General features: G+C 42.4%; 1 protein-coding gene across 1 annotated transcript in view; it reads right to left on the bottom strand.

Moving 5' to 3' along the window:
- The window catches only part of LOC126424956 (protein Smaug homolog 1), a 118,003-nt gene that overhangs the window by 31,494 nt on the left and 64,188 nt on the right, over positions 1 to 22,321 (bottom strand). The window contains 2 exon segments of the mRNA XM_050087825.1: positions 1,843 to 1,953; positions 5,567 to 5,738. Coding sequence (XP_049943782.1) covers positions 1,843 to 1,953; positions 5,567 to 5,738 — 283 coding nt within the window.

Here is a 22,321-nt window from a genome sequence, read left to right as displayed (position 1 = left end):
TAAGTCACCAAGCTATTGACACACAGTTTTCTGTTTTCAAGAAAATGGCTGCATCCCTTCTTCCTAAACAGAAGGGACTCGCAAAGATCTAAGTGAAGCAGGTTTAGTCGTTGATGGAAATCTGACACTTAAGTGTTTTTGATGATCAAATTTCACAATAGGATAAACAAAATTTGATAAGTTGTGTTGCAAATTGATTACTGAATTTAGCAATGACAAAGAACCTTTAAAGTTGTTTCCAACTGAAAACAGACCCAGAAATTTGTTGTTGTTGTTGTGGTCTTCAGTCCTGAGACTGGTTTCATGCAGCTCTCCTTGTTACTCTATCCTGTGCAAGCTGCTTCATCTCCCAGTAACTACTGCAACTTACATCTTTCTGAATCTGCTTAGTGTATTCATCTCTTGGTCTCCCTCTACGATTTTTACCCTCCACGCTGCCCTCCAATACTAAATTGGTGATCCCTTGATGCCTCAGAACATGTCCTACCAACCGATCCCTTCTTCTAGTCAAGTTGTGCCACAAACTCCTCCCCAATTCTTTTCAATACCTCCTCATTAGTTGTGTGATCTACCCATCTAATCTTCAGCATTCTTCTGTAGCACCACATTTCAAAAGCTTCTATTCTCTTCTTGTCCAAACTATTTATCGTCCATGTTTCACTTCCAAACATGGCTACACTCCATACAAATACTTTCAGAAACGACTTCCTGACACTTAAATCTATACTCGATGTTAACAAATTTCTCTTCTTCAGAAACTCTTTCCTTGCCATTGCCAGTCTACATTCTATACCTTCTCTACTTCGACCATCATCAGTTATTTTGCTCCCCAAATAGCAAAGCTCCTGTACTACTTTAAGCGTCTCATTTCTTAATCTAGTGCCCTCAGCATCACCCGACTTAATTAGACTACATTCCATTATCCTCGTTTTGCTTTTGTTGATGCTCATCTTATATCCTCCTTTCAAGACACTGTCTATTCCGTTCAACTGCTCTTCCAAGTCCTTTGCTGTCTCTGAAAGAATTACAAAGTCATCGGCGAACCTCAACGTTTTTATTTCTCCTCCATGGATTTTAATACCTACACCGAATTTGTTTAGTCCCCTTAAACATCCCAACAACCACCACCACCACCGAATTTTTCTTTTGTTTCCTTTACTGCTTGCTCAATATACAGATTGAACAACATCGGGGAGAGGCTACAACCCTGTCTTACTCCCTTCCCAACCACTGCTTCCCTTTCATGTCCCTCGACTCTTATAACTGCCATCTGGTTTCTGTACAAATTGTAAATAGCCTTTTGCTCCCTGTATTTTGCCCCTGCCACCTTTAGAATTTGAAAGAGAGTATTCCAGTCAACATTGTCAAACACTTTCTCTAAGTCTACAAATGCTAGAAACATAGGTTTGCCTTTCCTTAATCTCTCTTCTAAGATAAGTCGTAAGGTCAGTATTGCCTCACTGTTCCAACATTTCTACGGAATCCAAACTGTTCTTCCCCAAGGTTGGCTTCTACTAGTTTTTCTATTCGTCTGTAAAGAATTTGTGTTAGTATTTTGCAGCTGGGGCTTATTAAACTGATTGTTCGGTAATTTTAACATCTGTCAACACCTGCTTTCTTTGGGATTGGAATTATTATATTCTTGTTGAAATCTGAGGGTATTTCGCCTGTCTCATACATCTTGCTCACCAGATGGTAGAGTTTTGTTAGGACTGGCTCTCCCAAGGCCATCAGTAGTCCTTAAATTTATGTAAAGTAAAACTAAGATACTTTACTTATAATATCCACTTCAAAATTATCAGAGTTCTTCACATCAAATTTTAAATAATAAAAAGCCTTTACCTCTCGCAGCCAGCCACTCTTCAGTCAGTGCCATCATCTCCTCATACGTCAGTGTCAAGAAAAGGCTGACATATTTGTGCAGGCGAAGTGATTTCAGCCACGCTGGTACATCTGAAAAGAAAGAATCATTATTTTCTAGATGTTGGTTATGAAGCAAACGTCCACAAGACTTTTAGCTGTTAATAATTCAATAATTCCAACAAAAGAGAATTTTTCTTACAGTCTTAATTTTTTAAATTTTATTATGTTTGGCTGATGTATGCACAGTATGCATAATATATTTCAAGACTTCTGTCTCACTTTCGTGCACCTGTGACACATGCTTCACGACTAATGCTGCGAACACTTTAACAGCAGTGTGAAACACATCATGTACTTCCCATAATGGAACAGCACTTAAGGTACTTCTGGTATTTGATTCATGAACCACACCGAATAGGTACCTGAAGGTGAGACAATATCGTCGAAGTACTGTACACACACCAGATAAATATCAAAAAAGGATGTGCAATAGCTTAAGCAGCCTCAACTGACTGCTATGGTTATACTGAACCTTTTATTTTCTTTATTAAAAGTTATCAGTTGTTGATAAAGGAGGTTACTTCTACAACGTGTGTGTGGTGCTCTGCAGCTCGACACTTCCATAACTACTTTAAGATCAACAACCATCTACATATACAAGAGCATGGTTTAGCAATGGGACATTGCCATGATGGTACACTAATATTTTTCATCACCATATGGAGAATTTTTTTTAACCATCCACAATGGACAAATATAGTTCAATACTACTGCACATACGTACATGACAATTTTATTTGGAAGGATACGAAAGGGACACCTTCCACTCAAGGAAATAACCTATATAAAAAATGTTTTTACAATTGAACGTGAATAAGACAATGAAACAAATTCTCTTGATCCCGAAATCACATGAGATGGAACAACACACAAATTCAACATACCAAAAACAGCAACAACAGATTATATAATACATAACAGGTCGTCATGCAAAACCACACAAAAAAGCTTATTTATGAACCTGTGTAGAGAGAGAGAGAGAGAGAGAGAGAGAGAGAGAACAATGAAGTATCCATTGGCTATCATCTGAACACTTAAGAAATAGAGCAAAAAAAAAAACAATCGTTACAACATCACCATAGTTACCAAATTTATACCAGAAAACTACAAACAAGTTTAAAAGATGAATGCCAGCATTACGCCAACAAGGGCAAATTATGGGAAATATACAGAATTCACTGTCATACCCCACTGGGAAAAATTTCAGATAAAATCAGAGTTGCGCTCCAGAATAGCAACCTAAAAATAGGCTTCAGAGCACTGAACACACTTATCACAAATTTGTTTTAACATAGAACAATCCTGTAAACTTGCAAATTTGCCTGTATACAAGTTAAAGTGCAATAACTGAAAGAAAATTCACACAGGGCAAACTGGATGAAATTTCAAAACAAGATTTAAGAGACATCTGACCCTATATGGTATGAATTTGTCTTGAAAGAACAAAACCACACAGCCAGTGACATGGCAGAATCCTATTAGTGCTATATATTGCCAAAAATGGTACTTTACTAAATATTTGGAACAAATAGAAATTTTTACATATTTTACAAAATGGCCTGGCATTATTCTAAACAAACAGATCAATAAAGAATTAAAAACTTTAATGAACACACATTTCTTTGTTCTGCTATCAAAGATAACAAATCTGAAGTACCATTTTATATATATGCTGTGATATACACCAAAAGTAATTTTTGGACATATAGAATTTGCCAATGACAAATAGGCAAGGTGAGCACAAAGTCTTGCCGTAATTATAACAATTTATTACAGAATAACCGTTTGACATAAAAAAACCTTAACACTAATCTATGTAATGGCATCAAATGTAAATTGTTAAGACCACTTACGTTGGTAAACCTCAACGTGTGCTCCCTTGGTAGCTCTGAGAATGTCAAGCCAGTATTCCAGTTCCCACCAAGTGTTTCTTAACATGTGTTCTGTCACAGAAGCCACAGCAGATTGTATCCTAGCCTTCAGTTCGTTGAAGTCAGCAACTGGGGTGACGAAGACTCTGTCCTTGATATAGCCCCAGAAAAAAAGTCAAGGGGCATAATGTCTGGAGAGCGGGATAGCCAGGGTGTTTGACCGTTCCTTCCAATCCACCGATCCGGAAATGTTTCATCCAGGAAATCGCGCACTATCAAAGCCCAGTGGGGTGGGGTGCGGTGGGGGATTGCTCCATCTTGCTGGAAAAGTATCCATGGTTGACATTTTTCTAATTGTGGGGCAATGAACTGTTGCCAAACATCTAAGTATATGTTAGTGGTAATGGATTTTTCCATTAAGAAAAACAGTCCAAAAGCTTTCTTATGCACAAGGCCGCACCAAGCATTCACTTATTCACTGTCTCACTGTAATCACTTATTCACTGTCTCGCTGTAATCACTTATTCACTGTCTCGCTGTAACTGTACAGTAGCATATGGAGACTCAAACCCATATAACGACATTATGCCTATTTACCATTCCACTGACATGAAAGGTGGATTCATCGGTAAAGCATAAGCGATTTAAGTAATCGTTAGCGTCATCAATCCTGTTGAGAATCTCAGCTGCAAATTAAGCAAATTATTCAGCTGCAAGGACTGCACGATTTGCACTTTGTAAGCATGCAACCTACACCTTTCATGAAGAATCTTCACCACACTTGCTTGCGGTACTTGAAAGTTCAAGTGATGCTTGACAAGTTTATTTGGACGGACTCCGTTGAAATGACTGCCGAACATGATCGACAGCTGCATCGCTCACAAGAGACCTGCCATTTCGAGGACGATCTTCAATGCTGCCCATTTCGTTAACTTTGCATACCATTGGTTTATTGATTTAATGTCAGGAGGGCTGTGTCCATAAGAAACCTGAAATTTACGCTGAACACTGATGGGCAATTTCGTTCTGTGAAACCAAAGCACACATTGCTCTTTCTCCTGCTTCAACGCCATTTGGCCAGCAACTAACGTGACCTAACAGACCGCAACGGTGTTATGGAGCACTAGCGCCATCTATTGGCCACAACAACTAGATAACCTAATCTATGTAATGGGATCAAATGTAGCTTATTATGTCAAACAGTTATTCTGTAATAAATTTTTATAATCAGAACAAGACTTTGTGATCACCCTGTATATTTCATTAAAAATCCCTTATACTGATTACATATGTATACATCAATCACGTGATTATATTATTACATGAACATTACAAAATACTGTCACTGGGATATGCTACAGAAAATTACAATGATCTGAAAAATCATAGATACATAAAACTTTACAATATACACTGTACTAACTTACCATAAGAAATGTTTATCTTTTGTGTGTGCAAAACAGGTACCGCTGATGATGGCAATGCCCGAAACTAGATTGGTGAAATAAAACACCACCACAAATCAGCTTTGGCCAAAACGTTATCTAACTAACCAGAAAACACACGCGCGTGGTGGGTTGTCGTATATGTAGATAAGGGGAAATTTATCTACGCCCAATCTTAGTCTGAGAGGAAAGTAAGAATTGGATAACATTAAAATAAATGAAAACAGTGAAACATCAATCATTCTCACACTTTTATACCATACCATACACAGAATTTACAGTGCATTAAAATATCTATAGATTTCCCTTGCCCCCTTTAGAACTCACCCCTCATGCCGACAGGGTCGGGTCCCTGCTGCAGGGAAATGTTATCCTCCAGCTGCGATTCAGAGCCACTGCCTGACGACGCCAGTGAACTCTGCGGCGACAGCGGAGGCGGGTGCTCCGAGGACAGTGAGAAGCTGCGGGGCTTGTTCCTCGCATTGTAGCTGAGGTCGTCCTGCAAAGGGGAGAATCTTTTTACACTGTTCTGCTGAAGCGGACAGGGAAATATGGCCACCAATTTGACTAATATCCTGTAGGACTAAACTGCAAAATGATACAAAACAAACCAACATATTTCGAAGTATGTACGACGTTCTATGTCTATACTAATCACACCTTGAGGTTAAACTAACTGCCAATTTAAATATGGTTACTACCTATAAAATTGGGAGAAAAAAAAAAAAAAATTAAATAAAAATAAAAAAAATAGTGCCACGTAGCTGTAAGAAATCACAAGTCACACTTATCTAACACATGTAGCACAAGTGCTCCCCAAAAGTATTGTCCAATATCGTTGATATCCATCTCTTTTAAAACCAACGAAAATATACTTAACTCAAAGGTACAGTGGTATCTCTCTAGCAGACCTCCACAACAATCGGCAAGGATTCCGAAAACATCCATCTTGTCAAATACAATTTGCACTTTCTTCATACGACTTTTTTAAATCAATAACAAATGAAACATCAGAGATAGTGGACCGCTGAAAAATCTCTATCACAAACAAAAAACCACAAATGAAAAGGATTAGCATAATGTCTTTAAGCTCAAGATTCTCAGATGGCTGACCAACTAAACGAGTGGCAGCCATGCACCATTCACCCTCTAAGCACGAACCTACTCGCATTCCCAAAGGAAATACAATTTTTATTTAGAATCAGTTGTGCACAATGTGCTTGGTAATTGTAGGAACTATTTTCCATTTTTATGTAATATATACAAGTCAAATACCATATCCAAAGAAATCTTATTGAAACACTGGAGTAATTCAGAATGTATTTTAACTGAAGGCGATTCTGTTGACATAAATGGAGAAGAATCAAACACATGAAATTACAGCAGTACCTGTGTTTTTACACAAAAAAAGAAAGCCTAAGCAATTTAGTGAGCTTAATTACAAGGTTAAGTTTTGCCCCATATCTCACTTTTACTTTACGAAAATTTCCAATGATACCAATAACTGTGGCAAGTAGCTAAAGGAGTTTCTCCGCATTAAAATTAAATAAGAACTTTTGTTAGACTACTACAAAAAAAAATCATCTCACTGGTTTGACAATTTAGCATAGAGTTGCTGTCAAGTAAATCTGAAGGCTGTAATAAAGTGTGCTAAAAAAGGCAAGTGTGATTTTAGTGTAATCGATGTTATTTTGATTTGTTCTGCAAATAATGGCATTTAAAAATGTAAAAAAATTATATTGTTAACAATTTGTGGCATGGTACAGATATTTCTTAACTTCTACTGTATTGTATTGCTTGACTGTCTGTGTTATACATTTAAAATTCAAATGTGTGTGTTCTCTTAAAGAGGTGGCAATTTGCCTTTTGTCCAGGGCGACAAAGAAGTGGAGGAAACACATACCCAGGCAATGCCAGGTACTCAGTGAAGATATAAACTTGAGATAAATTTAATAATTTGTATGTTGTGGGCTGACACTTTTAGTTATAGACATACCGACAATATTGATTATCATTTACTTTATATGTTCTAGGTCCAATGAGGTATGTTCCTTTGTGGGAAATCAATGATATATTGAAATCATGGTGCTGCCCCATAATATTCTGGTGCCAAAAAACTGAGTCAAAATAATTATTTACTCAGTGATTTTAACAATTAATGGCTTACTTCATGCTGCAGGAAACAGGACTGTATCACAAATAAGACCATTTCACTATAATACGATTGTATGAATTGCTTATTTCAAAATGATGTTTATGGAATGATCCAGGAACTTTGTTTTGTGTAGCAATTGCAAGCAAGAAACTTTCGCCCCAAGATCACCAATAGCTAATGTGTTAAGAAAAGTTTCATTCATTTCACATTTACACACAAGTTCCTTGCCAGACATCTCATCTATTCACTAGTGGACTCAAACAATTTTGTTCTGCAACCTTTACCAAGATGGCATGCCAGACGAACTAGAAAAACAGCTAGCACACCCCACAAGAAAGTTGAGTTAGGCATAGGACTAACACTACACTATTTTGTATGGCTGTTGATGGCTTTATTACAGAAAGATGTTTTAAAATTTGAACACTACAGGAATTGTCTTTAAGACTAGAGGAGCTCGTTTCATTGAGTGACGCAATTCACCATTTTCTCCGTGATGATGAATATGTCTCAGATGTGTTGGACTGTGAGGAATATATAGACGAAATTAAATGTTTCTACAAATGCAATCTAATACAAACTTTCAGAATTAACATTGAAGATAACTATGACATCACCTACAATGTCCACACGCAATCCACTGTACATGTCTCTGTCAAGCTACCAGCCATTAACCTATGCTATTTTGTGGAGATTTCGAAATACGGCCACACTTTTTGCAAAAAATTGAATTCACCCTTGATAAAGACCCGCCACCTTCTACAGTAAACAAAAATGTTTTCATACGAGGGTGACCTGCAGTTTTTAGTAGTAGAATAACTAACAGCTAACACATACGAGGGAACAAAGAAAATTCCATAGAATCGATACAGGGATACCAATCATTATCAGTGCGCACATTGATTATAAGGATGCACTAAAACCTGTACAGTAAGCAACATAACAAATGCTGAATAATACATTTCTGGAATGTAAGCACTGTATGCTCTAAGGGAAGCACCATCCACTAAAGTTCAACTCTGAACATTCAACAAGCATTTCTTGTTTGAATCTGTCAGAAATGGGCTATTCATGTTAAAATAACTGAAATATCTTAAGGAGACATAGTGGAGTGAACTTTTTAGTAGATCTTCATGGCTTTCCGTACAAATCTTTTGTGCACTAAGAATGTCATCCTTTAACTTCTCACACATGGCAGCAACACTTCACTTCACATAAAATCAAAGCAAAGCAAAAACTCTTTGGTTGGTCAGTTGGTTTGTTTTGTTTTAGGGCACAAAAACAACTAGGGTCGTATGTGCCCAAGTCAAAACTATAGAACACGAAGACAGAGAGGAGTTAAGAAAAGACTCTACATCAGACCCAATTGACGTAATAGGAGACGGCTAAAAACAGACATGTGGAAAAAGGGCTAAAAAGACACCACACAGAAACAGAGGTCCAAAACTAAAAATTAAATGGCCTTTGCCATATTGCTTTGGCAGATGCAAAGTAAGACACAGTCGACAGCCTGCACGTCATCTGCTAAAATGGCCGATAACTCTGTCGGCAAACCCAAACAGGAACGTAAAAGGTTAAAAAAATGGACATTCCATCAGGAAGTGGTGGACAGTTAAAACTTGAGCACAATGTGTACCAAGTGGGGGGTAGTGCCACTTAGCAAATGACGATGGCTAAAAAGACAGTACCTAATACAGTGTCTAGCTAAAATGACCTCCTCCCGGCGGGAGGGCAGAGTGGAGGTCAACGAAGCCACTGGGAGACGCTTAATAGGCCGGAGCTTATTCCCGTGAAGGGAGGACCATTTGCTATGCCAAAGGGAAACCACCTCTTGAAAGCTGCCAACATGATCATCGGAGGGAATATAGGATCAGTGAGCTACGGTACGAGGACTGCAGCTTTGGCAGCAGTGTCAGCAGCCTCGTTTCCTGGCAGACTAACATGACCAGGAACCCACAGAGACATCACACTAGCTCCACCAAGAGTGAGCAGTTGACTGTTTTCCTGGACACGCTGCACTAAAGGATGGGTGGTGTACAGTGCACAGACTTTGAAGGGCACTGAGTGAGTCGGATTGGAGGACACAATTGAAAAGGCTGTGTCACCAGATGTACTCCGTGGCCTGATACGAAGCAACGAGCTCGGCTGTAAACACTGTGGAGTGTGCCGGAAGCCGATAGTGAAAGACACGGGTCCCAATGATGAAGGCACACCCGACCCCATGGTCAGTCCGAGAGCCATCACTGTATACAAAGGTACTATTGTGAAGTTCCACGCGAAGGTCTTTAAACTGAAGGCGATAGACCGAGGCTGCAGTAGTGTCCTTAGGAATCGAATGAAGGCCAAGGTTAACATGGGCCGCTTCACAAAGCCAAGGTGGTGAAGGGTTCACACCCACTGGGAAAGGTGCAGGTAGAGTGATGTTAAGCCACTGTAGCAAGTGTTGAAAGCAGACTCCAGGAGATAACAGGGAAGAGGGATGAGCCCCATACTGACGATCAAAGGAATTATCAAAGAAGGAAGCATAGGATGGGTGGCCACACACAGCAGACAAATGGCACGCATACCTGCTGAGGAGAAAGTGGTAGGACAGGGGTAGTTCAGCAGCTTCAGCATACAGACTCAACTGGGCTGGTGTGACACTCATGGCCAAACTGATGCAATGATGGTGGGTGGTGTTGAGATGGTGTAAGAGGGATGGGCATGCAGACACATAAACAAAGCACCCATAGTCTAGTTTCGAACAGACACGAGACCGGTATGAACAGAGGAGGGTGATTCGATCGGCACCTCAGGGAGTACCATTGAGGACACGCTGGACATTGAGGAGCAGCATACAGCGGGCTGCCAAGTAAGATACATGGGAGGACCAAGAGAGTTTCCTATCGAGCATGAGCCCCAGGAAGTTCGTAGAATGGAAGGGCAACAGGCCCAAGATGAAAAGATGGTAGGAGAAACCACTTATGTCGCCAAAAATTCATACAGACGGTTTTGTCAGTGGAAATGTGAAGGTCATTGTCTATGGTCTAGGATTAAAGACGATCAAGACACCACTGAATACACTGCTCAGTGAAATAAGTCCGTGGAGAAATGCAATAGATGGCAAAATTGTCAACAAAAGGGGAGCCGGAGATGGCCGGTGGGAGACACGCCATGATAGGGTTAATGGTGACAGCAAAGAGGACGACACTCAGGATGGAACCCTGAGGCACACCGTTTTCCTGGATAAAAGTGTCCGACAAGGCAGAAACCCCACACACTTTGAAAACTCTAGCTTATAAAAATCGCCTGAAGGAAACAGGGCAAGCGGCCACCGAAGCCCCACGTGTAACGGGTACAGAGAATACCAGTTCTCCAGCAAGTGTCATAGGTCTTCTCCAAATCAAGAAACATGGCCAGTCTGGGATTTCAACAGAAAACCATTCATGACATGGGTGGACAAAGTAATGAGATGGTCAACTGCAGAATACCACACTTTAAATCCAGTGTGCATTCGTCAGTAAATTCCAAGACTCGAGATACCATACCAGCCGGGCACGAATCATACGTTCCATCACCTTGCAAACGCAGCTGGTAAGATAGATGAGGCAGTATCTGGAAGGAAGGTTTTTTTCCTTACTGGACTTAGGTGACTGGTATGACTATGGCTTCATGCCAGTGTCCAGGAAATGTGGCCCCTGCCCAGATGCGGTTGTGTGTGTTAAGCAGAAAGTGCTTGCCCACAAGAGAAAGCTGCTGCAACATCTGAATATGGATGGCATCCAGCCCTGAGTCAGAGGATCAGGATGAACAGAGCATGATCGAGCTCCCTCATAGTAAAGGCAGCATTGTAGCACTCACGATTCGGAGAAGAGAAGGGTATCGCACAAGCTTCCTCTGCTTGTTTCCGATGGAGGAAGGCAGGGTAATAGTGGGAACAGCTTGAAACTTCCACAAAATGGTGGCCCAAGATGTTGAAGATAGCAATAGGGTCCACGATAACATCATCTGCTACTGTGAGGCCAGACATGGGGGAATCTATCTTGGTCCCAGAGAGCCGTCCGAGGTTGGCCAACATGACAGAGGAAGGGGTGGAACTGTTAAAAGAACTACTAAATGAAATACAGTTAGCTCTTTTGCTATCCCAAAGAACCCAATGACACTTTGCACTCATCTGTTTATAATTAATGCAGTTTGCCATCATAGGATGACGGTTAAAAATGCTGAGAGCACTTCTCCGTGCGCGAATTGCATCGCGGCATGTCTCAGTCCACCAAGAAACTCTAATAAAAATGAAATGTTGTGTGGCGAGGGCCTCCCATCGGGTAGACTGTTCGCCTGGTGCAAATCTTTTGATTTGACGCCACTTCGGCGACTTGCGTGTCGATGGGGATGAAATGATGATGATTAGGACAACACAACACCCAGTTCCTGAGCGGAGAAAATCTCCGACCCAGCCGGGAATCGAACCCGGGCCCTTTGGATTGACAGTCTGTTGTGCTGACCACTCAGCTACCGGGGGCGGACAGGAACTCTGATACGATACGATAAAGCAGAAGTGCGAGGAACGGAACATTCTGCAGCAGTCAGGATAACGTAAGTGAGATAGTCGACCTGGTCATTACAACTGGGGAAATCTCATTCTTCGAAGGTTGCCAGGGAGGAGTAATGCTGCCAGTCAGCCTGAGGAAGCTGTCATTTGGGTGTGCACGCGATGTGGTAGGAGATGGGGTAGGAGTCAGCAAACCGAGAGCACACGGGAAATGGTTACTCGAGTAGGTGTCAGAACGAATGGACCATTCAAGACGATGGGCAAGCTGGACAGCGCAAAAAGGATAGGTCCAAATGGGAAAAGGTGTGCGAGGAGTGGGAAAGAAAAGTGGGTGCTCCAGTGGTACGGCAGAAGAGGTTAAGAAGTCAGCCAACAGGGCACCGCTCTGACAGGTCCTGGGAGAACACCAAAGGGGACGATGCGCATTAAAGTCACAGAGTAACAAAAATGGTGGAGGTAGCTGCCCAATAAACCGAAGGAAGTCTGCTCTGGTGACATCGAATGACAGAGGGACATAAATGATACAGAGGAAAAGAGTCAGACAGGGAAAGAAAAGGCAAACTGCAACAGCTTGAAGACTGGTAGTCAGGGAGATGGCTCGACTACGAATGTCAACCCGTACGAGCAGCACGACACCCCCAAGAGATGGAATTCCGACCTCAGGGCCCAAGAGATGGAATTCCGACCTCAGGGGAAGGTCAAAACGAATCGGTAAGTAATGTGTAAGCTCAAAGTGGTCATGAGGGCACAATTTCATTTCCTGAAGGCAGAGTACAAGGGGATGCTGTGATGCTAAAAGCAGCCGTAAATCCTCTTTGTAGCTGTGAACGTTCCATTGGAGGACAGTCAAGAGGAGGAAGAGACGGAGGGATGAAACTTCCTGGCAGATTAAAACTGTGTGCCCGACCGAGACTCGAACTCGGGACCTTTGCCTTTCGCGGGCAAGTGCTCTACCAACTGAGCTACCGAAGCACGACTCACGCCCGGTACTCACAGCTTTACGTCTGCCAGTTCCTCGTCTCCTACCTTCCAAACTTTACAGAAGCTCTCCTGCGAACCTTGCAGAACTAGCACTCCTGAAAGGAAGGATATTGCGGAGACATGGCTTAGCCACAGCCTGGGGGATGTTTCCAGAATGAGATTTTCACTCTGCAGCAGAGTGTGCGCCGATATGAAACTTCCTGGCAGATTAAAACTGTGTGCCCGACCGAGACTCGAACTCGGGACCTTTCCCTTTCGCGGGCAAGTGCTCTACCAACTGAGCTACCAAAGCACGACTCACACGCGCGAAAGGCAAAGGTCCCGAGTTCGAGTCTCGGTCGGGCACACAGTTTTAATCTGCCAGGAAGTTTCATATCAGCGCACACTCCGCTGCAGAGTGAAAATCTCATTCTGGAAACATCCCCCAGGCTGTGGCTAAGCCATGTCTCCGCAATATCCTTTCTTTCAGGAGTGCTAGTTCTGCAAGGTTCGCAGGAGAGCTTCTGTAAAGTTTGGAAGGTAGGAGACGAGGAACTGGCAGACGTAAAGCTGTGAGTACCGGGCGTGAGTCGTGCTTCGGTAGCTCAGTTGGTAGAGCACTTGCCCGCGAAAGGCAAAGGTCCCGAGTTTGAGTCTCGGTCGGGCACACAGTTTTAATCTGCCAGGGAGTTTCATATCAGCGCACACTCCGCTGCAGAGTGAAAATCTCATTCTGGAGACGGAGGGATGTTAACTCAGTGGCCGCCGAGTGACACAGCCAGTGTAGAGTTGCTACTACAGGGCACAGAAGCAGGAGGATCCTGCTCCATAAGGTCCACAGAAGCACCAGCTCGGTCGTGCTATCAGTCGTGGAGTCCAATGCTGAAAAATGGTCGGTGGTGCACACTGGCGAGACAGATGCAGACCAGGCTAAGGCACCACGTGGCGACACTGTCTAATACAGGCTGTTCCAGCTCGTCGGCTCCGTTGTGAGCCGCGGAGCGCTCCCTGCTCCAGGGAGCCGTGTCGCTCGCTGTGACCAGTCAAGTGGGCCGGCACGTGGCGTGGCTGGCTGAGGCAGGCGGCAAGGCAAGCGTTTTGAAGTGCCAGCTGCGTCGTACAAGATCGACAACCTCATACTCTAAGCTGCTAAGACATGGTGACGTGCTACACCAGGAAATACGATGTTCAGGAAATAAATAAAGACTGCAAGCCCAGCATGTGCGGTGCTTTCGTCAAGCGCTAGCGAAAATGCCCAAAGCTCTGCGCCTTTTTCGTGAGCTGTGTCTCTAAATCCACTGCCATGTCCAGGATTCGACGAGACATTGTTTGCTTTGACAAGCAAACCCCTTCAATTGCCTGCACCTCCCTTGGAAACAAACATTCTACAACTGCTACCATTCACGATTTTACGAGTGGTCCCACCGAAAATGGCTTGCCACTTGTCGCAATGATGTGAGCGACCCTGTAGCTTTATTGAATTGCAGATTCAGTAGTGTTTTCTCCGCTCTCGTTCACCTGAAAATTATAAACGCATTACACAACACTAATTATGTTGCTTGTCTTGATACCCTCCGTATTACGGAACCGTTTTTAAACTTACATCTCCTGGTATGCCGTTCTTAAGCCTGGCTACCAGTTCTCTGCGTGCAACGCCTTCTAACTGATCGTAGTGCGCTGCGTGAAGACAAGTATAATGTCGTTGTATATTGTACCTCTTCGCAGAATTAAATACTTTGACATACAAGACACTGCAGACGACCATCCCTCACAGTGAATAGAAAGGTATGCTCCAATAGAGGTACAGGGCTCCCGCGGTTAGTCATAGCTGTCATTGAACATGGATTATTGCGTCAGTTGCGGCTGCATGCGGCCAGGCAGTACGCTTTCCCCCTCCACGCCGGCTCCGAGCTGCCGCAGTGAGCGCTCCGGCTCCATGGAGCTCGGTTGGAACAGCCTGGTCTAATAGGATCTTCAAGTTGCTGAAGAAGAAGACCATTTGCCTTCGGTGGACTTCTTTGAGCCATTCTAGTTAGAGGAAGTAGAGGAAGGCTCAGGCAGTGTTTGGCCAGAGGGACGGAGGAAGTCTTCGTGGGAGTATTCCTTCTGTTGTCCTTTCCTGCCTACTGATTGTGGAGCCAGTGGCTTTGCCCCTCGAGACAAGAGTTTGACAGTTTCTCGCACAGCGGGACGGGGGAATGGCGACGCTACCTCGACACTGGGTGATTACACAACCTCGAGCTGAGTTTTAGGTCACGCGTCTGCAAGGCCACATCCCTCAGAGCGAGGGGTAACAAGAACAGAGAACTATAACTTGCGAGCTACTGGGTACAGCACTTTTTCCTTTACCCAAATCTCTTGGACAGCTCACTCGTCAAGATACACAGGACAATCCTGAGAGACGGCAGCATGGCTGCCATAGAAGTTGATATAGTGGGGAGGAGGAGGCAGACAATCGCCCTCATGTGCATCCCCACCACAGGTTACATATTTGGCTGGATGTCGACAAGATGTTCTAGTGTGCCTACAACGATTAACGATTACATTGGTAGCAGTGCACTGGGTTCGGAATGTACGGCCCGACTCTTAATTTCATAGCCTGCTTCAATCTCTGACGGCAGCACAACTCTATCAAAGGAGAGGAGAAGAGTGCGGGTGGGCACTAAGGAGGTATTTACGTTTTTCCATTACACAGTGGACGGCAATGACACCCCGATCGGAGAGAAAAGATCGGATTTCGGCCTCAGACGGTCGAGCGACCCGGTGTGAACTACACCGCGGGAAGAATTCGAAGTTCTACAGGCATCGACACGAACGGGGTAGCCATGGAGAAGTGACGCAGCGAGCAGTTGTGCTTGAGAATCAAAAGCAGTCTCCAAACGCAAAGTGCCATTCTGTAAACAAGAGCAGGATTTCACAGGGCCAGCAATTACATCAACACCTTTCTGAATAATAAATAGCTTTATTGTGGCGAAGGACTGATCCTCTTCGGTACACGAGACCACGAGGAACCATGGTAAAGCGGGAAGGATCTTTGAATCGTTAGCCTCATTACGTTTACATTTCACAGACGTCGATTGGGAAGACGATTGACTCATTGTGAGAAAATCCCCACGATTGCCAGCGTCTGACGGCACACTCCTTCCAACTGGGGGCCCCCTTCACAACCAGGTGCTCCCACCTTAAGTGATTGTTCACACCTCACATCACACCTCCCAAACATCTGACACATGGACCAATCGGCAATTTGGGAAGGTTTCAGCTTTGGCACTCACACCTCCCTGGGCCCGGCCTGTACCAGGGGGTACGTGTGAACCCTACCTGTAGACCCGGGGCTGGGAATTACGCGTTACCCGGTCACCTGTTACGCAACAGACACGTGGGCCAGCCTTCGGGAGCACACAGGGAGGAAGAAGTAAAAGAGGAACCTCAAACGCCAAAGTGGAAGAACGAGAGCATAAGGGAAATTAAGAAAGGAATAGGGAGTGAAAAACAAAGGAGAGACTGCTGTTACATCAGCGACAGACAGTGCAGAACATTCCCAATAACATCCTAGACGTGTTCCCCTAACGGAGGAGGAAAAGAATATCTAGAGGATAGACATGCAGCACGGAAGGGAAAAAATGCTGCAAAAGCTGGAGCCCGTGGTAGCCAAGCACGAACCTGCCAAAGAGTGGCGAGCCCCCCTGTGGGAGTAAAAACTCGTGAAAACTTCAACAAGAAGTACAATCGTATCAAATTTTTGAAAGCTAGCACTCATTGGCCCTGAGCCTGCAAGATAGTAACTGACCACCAACAACATACCAATGTGTTAAAGGAAGACAATCACCATTTTTTCTGTCTGAACTGAGGCCATAATTCTAGAAACTGCAGTACGATGATCAAAGTTTTGTATTCTAGGTGCAAGAAAATCTTCCAAGATTATTCTCCAATTTCATTAACCCTTTGACTGCTGGGGAGATGTTAACTCGTCATACCTCGCTGTTCCCCTGGCGGCCCTCGGCTTTCCCTACAGTGATAACGACATGTTGACGCATACTGTTCCACCGGCCTTTCCACCACCAGGGATGAGTTTAGGCATGCCGAGTCACAGGTACCTGAGAGTGACAGACATGTAAACATGCAGAGCTGTCTCTCTGCCCTGCTTTTCCAGCAGCTGTTAACTAGCCTGACCGTATAGTTCGGGAATACACGTATGTTTGTTGCTGTGTTCCCTCTTTGCAGAATTTGACTTTGCTTCCCAATTTTTGTCGGTTTTCTTGTTTTCTACAGGAGAAATGTCACGTCACCGTGGTTGCCCGGATAAAGATATCCTGGATATGCTCAGTAGGTGTGACAGTGAGTGTGAATTGTATGATATTGCTAGCAGTGACAAGTCTTCAACAGAATCTCTAAGCTATAGTCCTCAACCCTTTACATCAGAGGGGAGAGCAAGAATTACAGAGAGCAGTTACTCTGAATACAAGTAATCAGAAAGTGACAATGAAATGGTTTGGAAAAGAGCGTGCTCAAGTGATATGTTTGATTGGAAAGGAACATATTTCCAGTCGTTAAACCATTACTTTGATGACAAGTTCAGGACACAAATGTCAACTAGATTAGCATTCTATCATTTCTTTTTGTGATATTTATGTCTGAACTGTTGCAACTTACTGCAGACAAAAATAATTTTTTACGTTTACACCAGAGAAAAAACTCTTGACTGTCAAAGTGGAAAGACACTGGATTTGAGGAAATGAATTGTTTTGTTGCTATTTGCCTTCTAATAACATAAGTTAAGAAGTTAAAATTAAGTGATTATCTGTCCAGAAATACACTTTTGAACACAACAGTTTTCAGCGAAATTAGGTCCCTGAGACTGTTATTGCCAATTTCTAAGAATGCTACACTTCGCTGATAACTCTGAATACTGGAGGTGACAGTCTAAAGTTAAGAAGACTGTCGAGAAAGTTCGTAAGAGGTATTTTAATTCATTTCGTCCACATCACAAGTTTTGTATAGATGAAAGTCTCTTGGTGTTCAAAGGATGATTATCTTTAAGTCATTTATTCCAAACAAGCGAAGTAGATTCAGAATAAAGACAAATATTTGTACTGTGCAACTGTCAAAGTGAGTATATTTTGGGTTTTATTGTATATACAGGCGCAACAACAGAAATTGGGATCCACAATTTAGGAAAAATTGGCGACGTAGTGGCAAGTCTTACAGGGTTGTATTTGAAATAGGGTCATATTCTATATGTTGATAACTGGTACTTTAGCTCGGACCTGTTCCTCTGGCTTCACAACCATGGAACAGCTGCATGTAGCACTGTTTGTAAGAATATGCCAAATGCAGAGGAAATTAAAACTAGGAGAAACTTCCACTGACAAGATCCTTGCTATCAAGTGGTGTGATAAGAGAGATGTGCATGTTGACCTCAAGACAGAAATACTGGGGAAAAAATACAGAAACCGCAATGTATTGTAGATTATAATTCGAGTGTGGGTGTAGTTGACTGTTGTGACATGTTACTGAGCTCAGTGGGATCAGTGCACAAGACTTAAATATTACAAGAAATATTTTTTCACATTCTGGATGTGAGCATTCTAAATGCTCATGCTCTCCAGCGATTGGTAACAGGGCAAAAATGGCACTCACCGAGTTCCACCTTTCTCTTTTAGGGGAGATTGTGGAAAAATATGCCACAGAACAGAAAAAAATGGTTAGGGAAAGGCACTATAATGACGAGAATCCTCTCACGATTCACAGGGAGACGTTTTCTGGCTGTTATTGTGAGAACAGTCATTCACAGGAAGTACACAAATGTGCAGATGTGTGGTTTGTACGAAACAAAGTGCACCATGAAACTAGATACCAATGGAAAACTTGCAAAAACACATTCCATTATGTGTTGTACCCTGCTTTGAGACTTATCATACAAAGAAGAATTACTAGTCATTGGGAACTAAATCTGAGAAAATTTATTGACACTTTTGTTTTGTTTAACTTCGCCAGAGTCGTATCGAAAAGAAGGATGGGAAATAGATAAAACAGATGTAAAATTATTCAAACAATGCCTTACTACTTCATATGTAGCACCGTGCTGGCAAATGATTTAGATGACGCAATATCTGCACTATGGCAACTCTAATTACTCCGAGTACATTGCAGCAGTATAACAAAACTCATATATTAATCTATGTACAATACATTTAAATTATTAACACGTAACAGACAGTTTTATTCTTTTATCCTTAGTACAACAAACATTAATCACATTCAGTCTAATTCTACAAAACCTGTTTACCATAACAGATTTCAAATGCCTTTGATCAACGAGAAATAACATGCCAAAGATAAAACTCTGTTCTCAGTGCGAATTTTCTTGCTACTTTGTCTCTGTTGTTAGCCAATAATTGGAAATTAAACTCGCTGTTCTGGGGAGGGTCCGAATGAGACTGGTTTTGAAGCACTAATAGAAAACAGTATTTGTAAAAAAAGTATTGAATATACCCTGTTTTTATCTTCCATAAAAATCAACATCTTTTCGACCAATTTGTAGATTGGAAAATAGTATGGCAATAAAAAAAAATTTATTCCATATCTTTGTGCTATCGATCTATTGCACTTTTAATGTCATTTTCATTTTCATCATGTGTTCACTCTACTCGATATGCAAATCCGAAGTTTATTGTTTTTGGGCCTTATTCCTGTGCCCAACTTTCATTTCAATTATACAGCCTGGAATGTTTTTATAGAACATAGTTTAGCAAAATCAGAACAAAAATATTGCATTTTTGATGTTTTTACAAAATCTTCAATTTTCGCTTAATTCATTCAGTGTTACACAAATGACACTTAATATATGAGAACCTTGTGTTGTTACGTTACTACATGCCAAGTTTCATGTTCATCATAGCATTAATCCAGGAGACGCAAGAAGCCCAATTTCAAAATATTTTCGGGTGCCTATTTTTTTTGCCCGATTTTACCTACAATTTTCTCACTCAATGTAGCTCAAAATTCTTTTCATTATTATTATTATTCTTAAAAGAACACATTAAGTTGTACAAGATGGCCAAATTTGATTTCTTTACAGAAACTACTGCCCTCACGCTGGCTCTGCGCAAGTCGTAATCAGTCCAGGAGTATTCAGCAGAGAGCAGGTTGGGCATTGTGGGCCACTACAGTCCCAGTGGTGGCTCCGGGGGACAGGCAAGCAGCGCAAGTAGCCGGATTACGTTACAGGTTGCAGCACGCCAAGCAGATGTTGTGCCTCCAGCAGCCAAAGGTTTAACATCATTCACTGTACAGGTATCTCCTACTCTAGGTTGTATTCTTAGCAGGTGCAAATCAAGCACTACCGTAAACCTCTTGATGGTTAACTGCATCAGTTTAGAGACAGTGGTGCCAACACTACGTTTTAAGACATTTCTGGAATTCAGAAAAAATTGAACTCAAGAGAGGCCAAAACTAGAATTCTAAATCCGAAGGAATTGGCCTTACTGCAAGAAAATGATGCCTAATGTAGAAAAGATTCATTTCACTCGGTGGAGGGTGGTGGCAAGAAATATGAGGACGGCAACCAGAAACACATCTAAAAAATGTAAATGATAGACCACATCGAAAAGGGACATGCTGAAGTTTCCCCCCTTCTGGACAGACTGTGTTACATTTTATCTGCCATATTGTGCAGTAAAAAGAAAAAGTTAGGTGTCACGAAATTGACGACTCTGTTCAACAGTTTGTCTCACGAGAAGAATGCCCATTCATTAAATGACTCCTTAGAAGTGGGTCCTAATTTAGTCCCTGACTTTCTCTCAATACTACTGATTTAGAGCTCATGAAGTTACACGAGTGCCAGTTTTAAGCTGCCAGCTCCTAAAGCCATGCGGCTTTTTGTAGATGATGCTGTAGTATACAGAGAAGTTGCAGTATTAGAAAATTGCAGCGAAATGCAGGAAGATCTGCAGCAGATAGGTACTTGGTGCAGAGAGTGGCAACTGACCCTTAACATAGACAAATGTAATGTATTGCAAATACAGAGAAAGAAGGATCCTTTATTGTATGATTACATGATAGCAGAACAAACACTAGTAGCAGTTACTTCTGTAAAGTATCTGGGATTATGCACACGGAATGATTTGAAGTGGAATGATCATATAAAATTGTCGGTAAGGCGGGTGCCAGGGTGAAATTCATTGGGAGAGTCCTTAGAAAATGTAGTCCATCAACAAAGGAGGTGGCTTACAAAACACTCTTCCAACCTATACTTGAGTATTGCTCATCAGTGTGGGATCCGTACCAGGTCGGGTTGACAGAGGAGATAGAGAAGATCCAAAGAAGAGCGGCGCGTTTTGTCACAGGGTTATTTGGTAAGCGTGATAGCATTACGGAGATGTTTAGCAAACTCAAGTGGCAGACTCTGCAAGAGAGGCACTCTGCATCGCGGTGTAGCTTGCTGTCCAGGTTTCGAGAGGGTGCGTTTCTGGATGAGGCATCGAATATATTGCTTCCCCCTACTTATATCTCCCGAGGAGATCACGAATATAAAATTTGAGACATTTGAGCGCTCATGGAGGCTTTCCGGCAGTCGTTCTTCCTGCAAACCACACGCGACTGGAACAGGAAAGGGAGATAATGACAGTGGCATGTAAAGTGCCCTCCGCCACACACCACTGAGTGGCTTGCAGAGGAGAAATGTAGACGTAGATGTAGATTTGCTACACAATATGCACAGAGTTGCAGTAGACTAACACAGCAGCAAAAGGCTGTTTTGTTTGTTTGTTTGTTGTTGTTTTAGGAAACAAAACAGCTGAGTTGATAATACTATGAGCATAATCAATTGGAGTAAAGGGATAGCTAGAAATAATTACCTCCCCTTTGAGGAGGTTGCTCAAACAGTAAAAAATTCAAGTTCCTTCATCGTATTACTATAACAAAAAGTAGAACGAAATCTACCGCTTGTGCTGTATCAGTTAAAACATCTGTTAATTCAGATGGCAAACATACATTAAAACGTGAAAAATTATAAAATTGTCATTGGGTCAGAAAATTGTGCACTGTTAATGCTTGGTTACAGTAAGCTGTGAGTGGTGTGGGGTCTCCACTTAACAAATGAAGGTCACAAATGACAGTGCTCAAATAGGCAGCCAAGCTGAAAGTATTTTCCAGCAACGAGAGGGGGCGAGAGGAAGTCTTCCAAACTGTTGAGAGATGTTCAATTTTCTGGCATTTGTTCACATATAGAGAAAAGCCAGAGTGACAATGTTCCTATGAGCGACACTACAGAGATCATCTGGAGGGACAGACTAGCTAAATAGCCTCAGTAGCAGCACCGGCAGTTTCATTCCCCAACACTCCGACATGACTGTGGACCCATGTGAACATCACACTGGCTCCACTTTCAGCAAGTGAGTGGCGACATTCCTGGATTTGTTGTACTGATGGGTGGTAT

Source organism: Schistocerca serialis, chromosome 10 (genome assembly GCF_023864345.2).
Source record: "Schistocerca serialis cubense isolate TAMUIC-IGC-003099 chromosome 10, iqSchSeri2.2, whole genome shotgun sequence".
Taxonomy (NCBI): domain Eukaryota; kingdom Metazoa; phylum Arthropoda; class Insecta; order Orthoptera; family Acrididae; genus Schistocerca; species Schistocerca serialis.
This window is presented reverse-complemented; position numbering and strand designations above follow the sequence as displayed.